This window comes from Pistacia vera, unplaced genomic scaffold, assembly GCF_008641045.1.
Source record: "Pistacia vera cultivar Batoury unplaced genomic scaffold, PisVer_v2 Contig189, whole genome shotgun sequence".
Taxonomy (NCBI): Eukaryota; Viridiplantae; Streptophyta; class Magnoliopsida; order Sapindales; family Anacardiaceae; genus Pistacia; species Pistacia vera.
The window spans coordinates 355,556-367,093 of NW_022195989.1; the positions used below are offsets into that span (position 1 = coordinate 355,556).

General features: G+C 36.6%; 1 protein-coding gene and 1 pseudogene across 2 annotated transcripts; both read left to right on the forward strand.

Moving 5' to 3' along the window:
* Nucleotides 1–561: 561 nt before the first annotated feature.
* Nucleotides 562–6,542, forward strand: LOC116127158 (putative MO25-like protein At5g47540). Of its 2 annotated transcripts, XM_031412814.1 has the most exons (12): nt 823–1,074; nt 1,772–1,933; nt 2,163–2,281; nt 2,374–2,448; nt 2,932–3,025; nt 3,164–3,223; nt 3,659–3,727; nt 4,165–4,263; nt 4,387–4,431; nt 4,536–4,590; nt 6,126–6,173; nt 6,258–6,542. In XM_031412814.1, the coding sequence occupies exons 1-12, from the start codon at nt 955–957 to the stop codon at nt 6,329–6,331; spliced, it is 1,020 nt and encodes a 339-aa protein (XP_031268674.1). In that variant the 5' UTR covers nt 823–954; the 3' UTR covers nt 6,332–6,542. The 2 variants fall into 2 exon arrangements, with proteins under 2 accessions (XP_031268675.1, XP_031268674.1); XM_031412815.1 differs by lacking the exons at nt 6,126–6,173; nt 6,258–6,542 and adding an exon at nt 4,723–5,105 and having other exon boundaries at nt 562–1,074; nt 4,536–4,638.
* A 1,231-nt stretch (nt 6,543–7,773) lies between these two features.
* On the forward strand, nt 7,774–11,313 carry LOC116127164 (annotated as a pseudogene).
* The last annotated feature ends 225 nt before the right edge of the window (nt 11,314–11,538 follow it).

Consider the following 11,538-nt stretch of genomic DNA (forward strand, 5'->3'; position numbering starts at 1 on the left):
GGACTCTTATTTGTTCTGGTACATCTTGAACCTGATTATAACAGTTGGACCAGGTTAACCAAGAGTTGAATCGGCAAAACAATGTCGAATCACCAGTTTAACCGTGGAGTCAGAGAACCGATGGCTAAACCGCAATCCTACTTCCTAAAATTAAAATCCCTAAATTCTATTCTTCAATTTCAGTCTTCAGTTCTTCAATTTATTTTATTTATATTATATTGTTATTTAGATTTTAGATTTAGATGAGATTATTTTAAAAGTTTATTAGAATTTTAAAATTTTGTTATGTCATGTTGATGTCACTGGTCCAACCTGCTGGTCAGACCATCCGGCCTTGAAATCGACCTCGAGTCTTACAACATTGGCTTTAACACGTGGATTGAGGGCACATGTTAAGAATATTACAAAAACAAAAGATTTACTTATTTCGATATATATCTCCTAGAAAATTACAAAATATATAATTATAATTTTTTAATAATTAATAAGTTAAATTTTTTGTTCAATATATATAAAAATATAAAAGGGATGGTCCACAGAGTAACTACCAAGTAGAAAGCAGCAGGGAACGTAAAGCCCAAAGGCAAAGCCGTTTTGAGTCTCCACGACACATCTCCTAAAATTAATCTAATCCAGACCACCTCTCTTCTCCTTCATCGTCATCATCTTCTTCACCGTTCTTTTGTAATAACACTCAATCAAATCCAATTTACCTATAAAATATCCCTCCAACACGGTTCGGTGGTTCCTACGGAAAGCATAGGCATCTGTGTGTCGAAGCCCACAGCTGCGGCACGCAGAGCCTCTTCAGCCGAGCTGATTCAGAGGCTCTCGAACCCAGCCCTACCACCACCACCAGCACGACTTCCACCGCCAGCACCTCCGACTTCTTCTTCTACTTCCATTTACCCCGAATCTAAACGAAAACTTAGAACGACAAAAATTAACAAAGAAATGAAAGGCCTTTTCAAATCTAAGCCACGTACCCCCGTCGACGTCGTCAGACAAACTCGCGATCTTCTTATTTACGCTAGCAGCGGTTCTGATATTCGTGAATCCAAGCGCGAAGAGAAGGTTTGGTTTTTTTTTTTTTTTTTTGTTAATTTGTTTTGATTTCAATTGGATTGTATTAATTTTGTTTTTTCCTTTTTAATAAGTTGAATTAGCTGAGGATGAGTGTTTTCAAAGTTTAATCTGCGGTGTTGTGCTTTTGGGTGGCTGGAAAAAGCTGGGTTTTGGTTAAAGTTTGGATCTTTTTCCTTTATTATGATATTTAATGTCACTATGGATTGAGGAACAAAATGGTATAGAATTTGACCCTAATTGAATGTAATGGCATTGGGTTGTAGTATCTCTACATTTCTTTGTGTACCTTGGAAAGTTTTTTTCAGTTTACCCCTTTTTAAGTTTTGTATTTTTGTTAATCTGCATTGGATTTCAGATTTTTAATTGCCTTCTGGTTTCATTAAAGATTACGAGATATCTCTCTGATAAATTGCTGGAAAATGAGAATTTAATATTCGCTATTTGGCTAGCTTCGCAATTGCTCTATAAGTGGTTTTCCAAACTGTCCATTCTGTGAAAAGTCATTGTGTAGTGTTTAAGAGTTTTCCTCTTGATGTGAATTGCTCCTACCTGTTTTTCTTGATTCAAAATATGCTTTTGAATTAGGTTTATGTTTCAGTTTATTTATTTGAGAAAGATCTCCATCATTGCAAGTCTGGAGTGTGAAAGTAATAACATTTTCTATATTGCATTTTGTTTTATGCAGATGGCAGAGTTATGTAAAAACATAAGAGAGATGAAACAAATACTTTATGGCAATAGTGAATCTGAGCCAGTTTCAGAGGCTTGTGCACAATTGACTCAGGAGTTCTTCAGGCAAAACACAATGCGGCTTTTGATCACATGTCTCCCAAAATTGAACTTAGAGGTAACCATTATATAGCAAAGTTGAACCAACTCTCCAATTTCCTTGCTCTTTTTTCTTTAATTTGGTGTGTGTAGTTAATTCATTCATTTGTTAATACGTTTGCATCTTCTATGACTTACTAAAAATTTCATTGCTCAAGTTAAAGTGTAAAATTCAAAGCAGCAAGACTTGTAAATATATCGCAAAATTTTCCTATCTCATTTATAATGACAGGGATCACATTTTGCAGGCCCGAAAAGATGCCACTCAGATTATTGCTAATTTACAAAGGCAACAAGTTCAATCAAAGTTGATTGCATCTGATTACTTGGAAGCAAATATGGATCTTTTGGACATTTTGATATCAGGGTAAGCTGACAAAGGAAGATATTTCAGCAAAGTCATATATGTCAATTTCATTGTTTATAGTGTTTTCTAATTGTTGGAAGCTGTTTCTCTAGTTATGAGAACACAGATATGGCTTTACATTATGGTGCTATGCTGCGGGAGTGCATTCGTCATCAGACTATCGCAAGGTTAGCAAAGTGAACCGGATTGCACTATTTCATTTGTTCACCTGGCAGTTAATGTAAATCGTCATCTTCTATTGTCAAGTGAAATTTAACATCATATGCTGAGAAATATGTGCAAACTGAAATGTCGGAAGAGTAAAAGGCACATTGCAGCCTAATTTTCCTTCAATGCCTGATGCTAATCTAAAAGAATCCCTTAGCACGACACTCTGTTTTAAAGTTTTGGTAAAGATATAATTGTTTATCCTGATTGAAGTTGGTTTCTTAAGATAAAATCTGTGTACCACATGTATATCATATTCAAGCTAATGACCGATTGCACTTGTTGAGGTTTTTCTGAATGACGCATATGCTCCCTTATTGTTGTTGCAGGACAATCATATAGGTGTTTTGATCTAGATCTTCAAATTGCTTTATTTATTTATTATTATTATTTTTGATAAATAGGTTTCCTGAGTGCTTTAGTATCTTTGGTTTGATTTACAGGTATGTGTTGGAATCACAGCACATGAAGAAGTTCTTTGACTATATACAGCTTCCAAATTTCGATATTGCTGCAGATGCTGCTGCAACTTTTAAGGTTGAATAATTTAGCAAACTTCATTAACTAGGATATTGTCGTAGTCTGACTATGCAAATTTGCAGCCATTATACTTCCTAGTAATACACTTGCAGTTGCAATACTTAGATATGATGATATTAATATCCTTCATTTCAGGAATTGCTGGTAAGGCATAAATCTACTGTGGCCGAATTTCTTTCTAAGAATTATGACTGGGTAAGTGTTGCTTCCATAAGATTTTAAATGAATCTTCTATGCATACATGTATGTGTATGTCTATGCCCACATGGGCACCAGAGGAAAAGCATGCTTTGCATCTTTTGGTGTACTTTGCAAGAATACCAAAAGTAGATAAGGTAACTCAGTGAGGAAAACAGGAATATAAATTGGGAAATGCCTTGTATAACTCCAGTAGAAGATTATTTCTGTTCCCTTTCCAATTTAATTTCCATACCTATTGTTTGCATGTGAATTAGTCTGCATTGAATTTTTGTTATGTTAATAATATCAGAATTAGAATTCATGATCATGTTTTTAATTAATATTTTTCATGGTTCTTTATAGTCTAAAAGTTCAACCTTAGGCTTTTAAAATTCTGCTCTTCCCGGTTTCAGAAGAATTTAACATGTCCAAATTCTTTGCTGGTTTCAGTTTTTTGCGGATTATAACTCAAAACTGTTGGAATCTTCCAATTACATCACAAGACGACAAGCTATCAAGGTATGACTAATTTATGAGATCTTCCACGTATGATAAAGAAGCCTTAAATGATTTATATTTGCAGATCTCTGAATGTTTGGAATTCCTTATTGTTTCTGGAACTTGTGGCATCTGGCATGAAAACTTGCTTTTGGTGTTTTCATGTTGGATATCGATTTAGTAGCTGGAGCAATCAGTGTTTCTGTGCTTACTTATGAATAATAAAATGTATTTAAACTATGCCAATGCCTTGCTCATGCCAAAATTAATTTTGGAGAGAGTAGAGTAGTTCTTGTCTAATACTATGGATGGTATCATGGATATTTAGCCATATATAAAGATTTCCAGAAGATTTAAGGGAAGCTTTGAGTTTCAGGAGAAGATATTAGCAGTTGTGGAACTTCTGGTCGGTGGTTTTGAGAGTTATACTGTCTACTGAATGTCTTTATTTCTTACAGCTGTTGGTGGATATATTACTGGATCGCTCTAATTCCGTTGTGATGACAAAATATGTGAGCTCAAGGGACAACTTGAGGATACTTATGAATCTTCTGAGAGTAAGACACGGTTCCCAGATTGCATGTGGAACATATCTGCTAGCCTTGGATGAAAAATAACCTGACTATGAAATTTTTTATAATGAATTAAACTTTGATGTGTTAAATGGTTCTCTTTTGCAGGAGTCTAGCAAGAGTATTCAGATAGAAGCATTTCATGTTTTCAAGGTATTGTGTTTTGGTGAGACTGTAGGTGTAGATTGTAAATTCACAATTCAGAAGATGTTTTTAGGTACCATATGCTCATTTGTGTAACTGTGTGCATTTTACAGTTGTTCGCAGCTAATCAAAATAAACCTCCAGATATCGTAAGCATACTTGTCGCAAATAGAAGCAAGCTTCTCCGCTTGTTTGCTGATCTCAAAACTGATAAAGGTAGAAAAGTAACGAGTTTCTGTCAACACTAAGCATCATATATGCTTCGGATTGTGTTCACATTTTATGTATGTTCTGTTGCAGAGGATGAACAGTTTGAGGCTGACAAAACTCAGGTTGTCAGGGAAATTGTTGCGCTCGAGCCTAGAGATCGCTGATGAATGAGCTTTGTTTGTATCACATGTATGTGCAATCTCATGATGTCGTCTTCATCATTTAGATGTGAATTATATAGCTCGCATAGTTCTCAATATGACACTTCAAATAATTGGTCTTTGTACTATTATGATCTCCCTTGTAGTTTCTATGACATGTACTTTTTGTAGAGAAAAAGAATAAAACTGTCTACGAGTTATGTTTTTGTTGTAATCGATGTCTTACAAGCGAGAAACTTGTAATAGAAAAGAATGTCGAAGGTAATTGTAATAAAAACTATAAGAAGAGAATGCATGTTTATGATGAAGTGATTGTGGGCGCTGAAGTATCTGGGTGGGTATATCTATGGCATATCTATGGCATCAAGCGGAGGCCAAAACCTTGAAAGAGAAGGGGAATTGAATAAGTGGTGGTGAGAATATAAGTAGTTTTGTGTTGGTGGTGGCGGTATATGAGCACCAGAAGCAGAGTAATTCTAAAGAGCACTTGTGGTCAAATTATAAAGCAGAGTTGGTCTAGCAGGTAGGGGTGTTCAAAAGCGGTTAACCGGGTTTGGTTAACCTCTTTTCTAAACAGAACCGGATTTTCGGTTCGAGAAAATTCTCGAACCGAAATCGAACCGGTTTCAGGGAAAACCGGTTTTTCGGTTAACTGAAAAACTGGTTAACCGTTTTAAAAAAAGCGGTTAACCGGTTTTGAACCGGTTTTTTTTTTTTTTTTTTATAAAACATTTTTTTTTTTTGTCATAAACTAAATTGTAAATATAGACAATACATTGGGAACTAAGAAAAAAAAATTGGGTTGGGATTTTAGATTGAGTGAATTAGGGATTTATTTTAATTTAGGTTATTATTTATTTATTTAATATATATATTTGAAAAACCGGTTTAGAAAAACGATTTTCAGTTAACCGTTTCTAATTTTTCTCAAACCGGTAACCGAACCGAAAATTCGGTTTTTTGAATTTTTCAAACCGTAATCAAACCGTTTTTTCGGTTAACCAGTTTTTTTGTTCGATTATCAGTTTGATTAGTGGTTTGGTTTGGTTTTTTGCATTTTTTTTTAACACCCCTACTGGCAGGAGCTCAATAATCACGTCACCTAGACTAGTAAAATAAGCAGCCTCTAAGCCCTCTACGGCTCTACCCCCCTAAACCTAATCAAAGGAAAAGAGAGAGCAAACGACAACTTTTCCTGAGACGTGATTCACTTGGAACAGAAGTTAAACTTAACGTAAAAGTGAATCTTGTATATAAACTTATGTATGGTCTCTTCTGTTGGCTCAGCTACGTGAAAGCTCAGAAAGGCTGANGTAAGCATACTTGTCGCAAATAGAAGCAAGCTTCTCCGCTTGTTTGCTGATCTCAAAACTGATAAAGGTAGAAAAGTAACGAGTTTCTGTCAACACTAAGCATCATATATGCTTAGGATTGTGTTCACATTTTATGTATGTTCTGTTGCAGAGGATGAACAGTTTGAGGCTGACAAAACTCAGGTTGTCAGGGAAATTGTTGCGCTCGAGCCTAGAGATCGCTGATGAATGAGCTTTGTTTGTATCACATGTATGTGCAATCTCATGATGTCGTCTTCATCATTTAGATGTGAATTATATAGCTCGCATAGTTCTCAATATGACACTTCAAATAATTGGTCTTTGTACTATTATGCTCTCCCTTGTAGTTTCTATGACATGTACTTTTTGTAGAGAAAAAGAATAAAACTGTCTACGAGTTATGTTTTTGTTGTAATCGATGTCTTACAAGCGAGAAACTTGTAATAGAAAAGAATGTCGAAGGTAATTGTAATAAAAACTATAAGAAGAGAATGCATGTTTATGATGAAGTGATTGTGGGCGCTGAAGTATCTGGGTGGGTATATCTATGGCATATCTATGGCATCAAGCGGAGGCCAAAACCTTGAAAGAGAAGGGGAATTGAATAAGTGGTGGTGAGAATATAAGTAGTTTTGTGTTGGTGGTGGCGGTATATGAGCACCAGAAGCAGAGTAATTCTAAAGAGCACTTGTGGTCAAATTATAAAGCAGAGTTGGTCTAGCAGGTAGGGGTGTTCAAAAGCGGTTAACCGGGTTTGGTTAACCTCTTTTCTAAACAGAACCGGATTTTCGGTTCGAGAAAATTCTCGAACCGAAATCGAACCGGTTTCAGGGAAAACCGGTTTTTCGGTTAACTGAAAAACTGGTTAACCGTTTTAAAAAAAGCGGTTAACCGGTTTTGAACCGGTTTTTTTTTTTTTTTTTTATAAAACATTTTTTTTTTTTGTCATAAACTAAATTGTAAATATAGACAATACATTGGGAACTAAGAAAAAAAAATTGGGTTGGGATTTTAGATTGAGTGAATTAGGGATTTATTTTAATTTAGGTTATTATTTATTTATTTAATATATATATTTGAAAAACCGGTTTAGAAAAACGATTTTCAGTTAACCGTTTCTAATTTTTCTCAAACCGGTAACCGAACCGAAAATTCGGTTTTTTGAATTTTTCAAACCGTAATCAAACCGTTTTTTCGGTTAACCAGTTTTTTTGTTCGATTATCAGTTTGATTAGTGGTTTGGTTTGGTTTTTTGCATTTTTTTTTAACACCCCTACTGGCAGGAGCTCAATAATCACGTCACCTAGACTAGTAAAATAAGCAGCCTCTAAGCCCTCTACGGCTCTACCCCCCTAAACCTAATCAAAGGAAAAGAGAGAGCAAACGACAACTTTTCCTGAGACGTGATTCACTTGGAACAGAAGTTAAACTTAACGTAAAAGTGAATCTTGTATATAAACTTATGTATGGTCTCTTCTGTTGGCTCAGCTACGTGAAAGCTCAGAAAGGCTGAAACCCATCACTATAATCAACATTATTATTATTTCTTCAATTTTCTGGGTAACCAAGAATTTTATAAAGAATAAAAAAAATACACCTAAACTAGGAGTACCCAAAGCAACACGTCCCTAAACAAAATCAACGGGACGGCACAAAACAAAAAGAGCAAAAACAGCATAGAATGTACAATCCTTTACACACCCACCACAACCCAAAAACAGCCAAGAACGTCTTGGGTTGGGGTGACTATACAAAAAGAGCAATGGCAACAAGTGTAGAAAAAATTGCAGCAGCAGCGGCCTCCTAACACAGCAGCTGTGACACGCCAACAGGACACTTGAATCAGGAGAAATTACTTGTTCATTGTAAATTACTAGGAAGTCAGAAGAACAAAAGCCAGGACCATCAACCAAGTAGCATAAGGACAACTCAACAAAAAAGCCGCCACAAATCAAAAAGTATTTCCTTTGACTTTTCTTTTATGGAGTGCGCAAGAGGAAGGGTAGTTGTTTCTGGGATCTCTAGTCGCAAAAACTGAAATCTCATCTAATTTCACATGTATGCAAACATAATAGATAGTTTCTTTTATTCTTGAATCTCTATTTTTCACCGCACAGAATTTATTGCAGCCATGGATACCAAGTACAGACCATGGTTGATGATTTCCTTTCTTTTCATGTGCTTCTCCCTTAAATTTCATGTCTCTTCTGGAGCTGACACCATCTCTGCAAACCAATCTCTCTCCGGTGATCAAACTATTCTTTCTGCAGGTGGGGTCTTTAAATTAGGCTTCTTCAAGCCAGGTAAATCTTCAAACTACTATATTGGCATGTGGTACGATAAAATATCTGTACAAACTGTCGTTTGGGTGGCAAATAGAGAGAAACCAGTTTCTGATAAATATTCCTCGGTTTTAAGAATCTCAGACGGTAATTTAGTCCTTTTTGACGAGTCCAAAGTGCCAGTTTGGTCCACAAGTATCACCTCTACCGCCACAAGTTCTCTCGAAGCAATTCTTCTGGATGAAGGAAATCTTGTTTTGAGAGAGTTGTCTGGTAATTCATCAACATCATTATGGGAAAGTTTTGATCATCCAACCCATACACTGATCCCTGGAATGAAGATGAGACTTGACAAGCGAACCAAAGTAAGCCAACGTCTCATTTCATGGAAGAATGTAGAAGATCCTGCACCGGGTCTCTTCTCTATTGAGCTAGGATCCAATTCTTTTTTTATAATGTGGAATAAGTCTCAACTGTACTGGTTCAGTGGACCTTGGGACGAGAATAAAAAATTTTTTTCGAGTGGGTTCCTGAAATGACACAAAATTATATCTTCGATTTTGGCTACTTTTCCAATGAAACAGAGAGCTATTTTACATATTCAATGAAAAATACCAGCACCATTATTTCTCGATGTTTTATCGATATTTCAGGGCAGATTAAGCAAACGAATTGGTTAGACAGTACCGAATCTTGGATGCTGTTTTGGACCAAACCCAATCAAGAATGCGGAAGCTACGGAAATTGTGGTGCATTTGGGCGCTGCTCTGCGCAAACTCTGAAGTCCTGCGATTGTTTGCAAGGTTTTCAGCGAAAATCAGAGCATGATTGGAGCTTGCAGGATTATTCTGGTGGTTGTGAGAGGAAAACCCAACTGCAGTGTCAAAATAATAGTGTAGCCAATGGAAAGAGGACTAAATTTTCAACAAATTCGAAAATGGCATTTCCCGAAAATCCACAATCTGTGGCAGTACGGAGTGTAGACGAGTGTGAAACAACCTGCTTGAATAATTGCTTTTGTACTGCTTATGCCTATGAAGATAATCAGTGTTGGATTTGGTTTGGAAATCTGTTGGGTGTGCCAGAAGTCGTCTCAGATGGAGTAACTCTCTATATCAAGCTTGCTGCTTCGGAGTTATCAAGTCCCAAAAGGGGAAGAGTTATTGGTGGTGTTGTGGGCTCAGTGGCACTTGTAGTTGTCTTAGGCCTTGTTGTGTTTCTATATTTAAGAAGAAGAAAGGAAACAATCAAAACAACCAACGCAGTTGAGGGTTCACTAATGGCATTTGCATACAAAGATTTGCAAAATGCGACACAGAATTTCTCGGAAAAATTGGGTGGGGGAGGTTTTGGTTCTGTTTTCAAAGGGGTTTTACCCAATTCAAGTGTCATAGCAGTGAAGAAGCTTGAAAGCTTGAGCCAAGGAGAGAAGCAATTCCGAACAGAAGTCAGCACAATAGGTAATATCCAACATGTCAATCTAGTTCGGCTTATTGGATTCTGTTCTGAAGGTACTAAAAGGCTGTTGGTCTATGATTTCATGCCAAATGGTTCTTTGAATTCCACTCTCTTCCCTGAAAAGACTTCAGAGGTTCTGGATTGGAAAAGAAGATATGAAATTGCACTGGGGATAGCCAGAGGCTTAACTTATCTCCATGAAAAATGCAGAGATCGCATCATTCACTGTGACATAAAGCCCGAGAACATTCTATTAGATGCTGAATTTTGTCCAAAAGTGGCAGATTTTGGGCTGGCAAAGTTGATGGGAAGAGAATTCAGCCGAGTCCTAACAACCATGAGAAGAACAAGAGGTTATCTTGCTCCAGAATGGATTTCAGGAGTGGCCATAACAGCCAAAGCAGATGTTTATAGTTATGGGATGATGCTTTTTGAAATTATATCAGGAAAAAGAAACTCAGAGCATTCAGAAAATGGAAAAATGAAGTTCTTCCCAACTTGGGCTGCAAGCGTAATTGCGGAAGGGGGTGATGTCCTCAGCCTACTAGATCCAAGGCTGGAGGAGAATGCTGATGTGGAGGAGCTTTCAAGAATTTGTAAAGTGGCTGTATGGTGCATCCAAGATGATGAAACTCACAGGCCAACAATGGGTCAAGTAGTTCAGATACTTGAGGGGGTCTTGAATGTGAGCCGTTCTCCAATTCCAAGAACTCTCCAAGTATTTGCGGATAATCCGGAACAAATAATTTTCTTCACCGAATCGTCTTCCAGCCAGAGTTCACAGCGACGGACTAATACTTGAGCTGCTTCATCTCAGACTAAGAGCAACACATCATCCACAAATTCCTAAATGTTTATGAAGACAATCCATTTAATTTCTGATTTGAGGATAGGTTTTTTGACATAGAACATCTAGCCGATGAATTCTCAGATAGGGCCGAGCATTAGAAGCTCAAACACGGGAAAATCAACTTTAAACAATCATAACTTTTGATCTAAGATGAGGAGTTACGAGGTCCATAATATATCAATGGAAAGCTTGTTTCGACCCTAAGACATGGTAACCAGGCCTCCCAAATTGGAGGATGTTTTCGGGCCCAAAATTCATTGTTTTGCCGTGTTTCGAGGCCGTTTAACTTTTCTGCGTGCATTTCCTATTTTATTTTATGATCTTTTTTCAATAATTTAGATTTTATTTCCTTCTATATTGGGTGTTTTGTTAAGGTTGCTTGTCACCTTTTGGATATTATGGAATAATTATTCAGTTTTTACCTCAAACTTTATAACCTAAGTTTATGTAATGGAGACTAGTTTATCAATTTTAAAAGTATAGTCGAGTGCTATCTTTATTTCTTCTTAGATGTATGTGCCAACTTTGTCTGTGCTAACAAGTTGTATGTATGGTTACATGTGTGTAGATATTATATGTCTGAAATTATACAACCTTCTTCAGTCCGACCATAACCATAAAGTCTCCATTAACCAGCCTCCTGTACACGGTGAAACATGATTGATTTGTATTTGTGGTGGGGAGTCACAACGTATAAATTCAACACAATGATTCTTAATATAGTTGAACTTTCATTTGATTTTTCTACTTGAAATTTGTTGCAGCCATGCATACCATGAACAATTCATGGTTTGCGGTTTCTCTTCTTTTCATGTGCTTCT

What these genes read in the sequence shown, in the direction of transcription:
- LOC116127158 (XM_031412815.1), top strand. Translation starts at nt 955, where the DNA reads ATGAAAGGCCTTTTCAAATCTAAGCCACGTACCCCCGTCGACGTCGTC. An exon ending in CGTCATCAGACTATCGCAAG is followed by an intron (nt 2,449 to 2,931) that starts GTTAGCAAAGTG and finishes TTTGATTTACAG; the next exon opens with GTATGTGTTGGAATCACAGC. An exon ending in ATGCTGCTGCAACTTTTAAG is followed by an intron (nt 3,026 to 3,163) that starts GTTGAATAATTT and finishes CCTTCATTTCAG; the next exon opens with GAATTGCTGGTAAGGCATAA.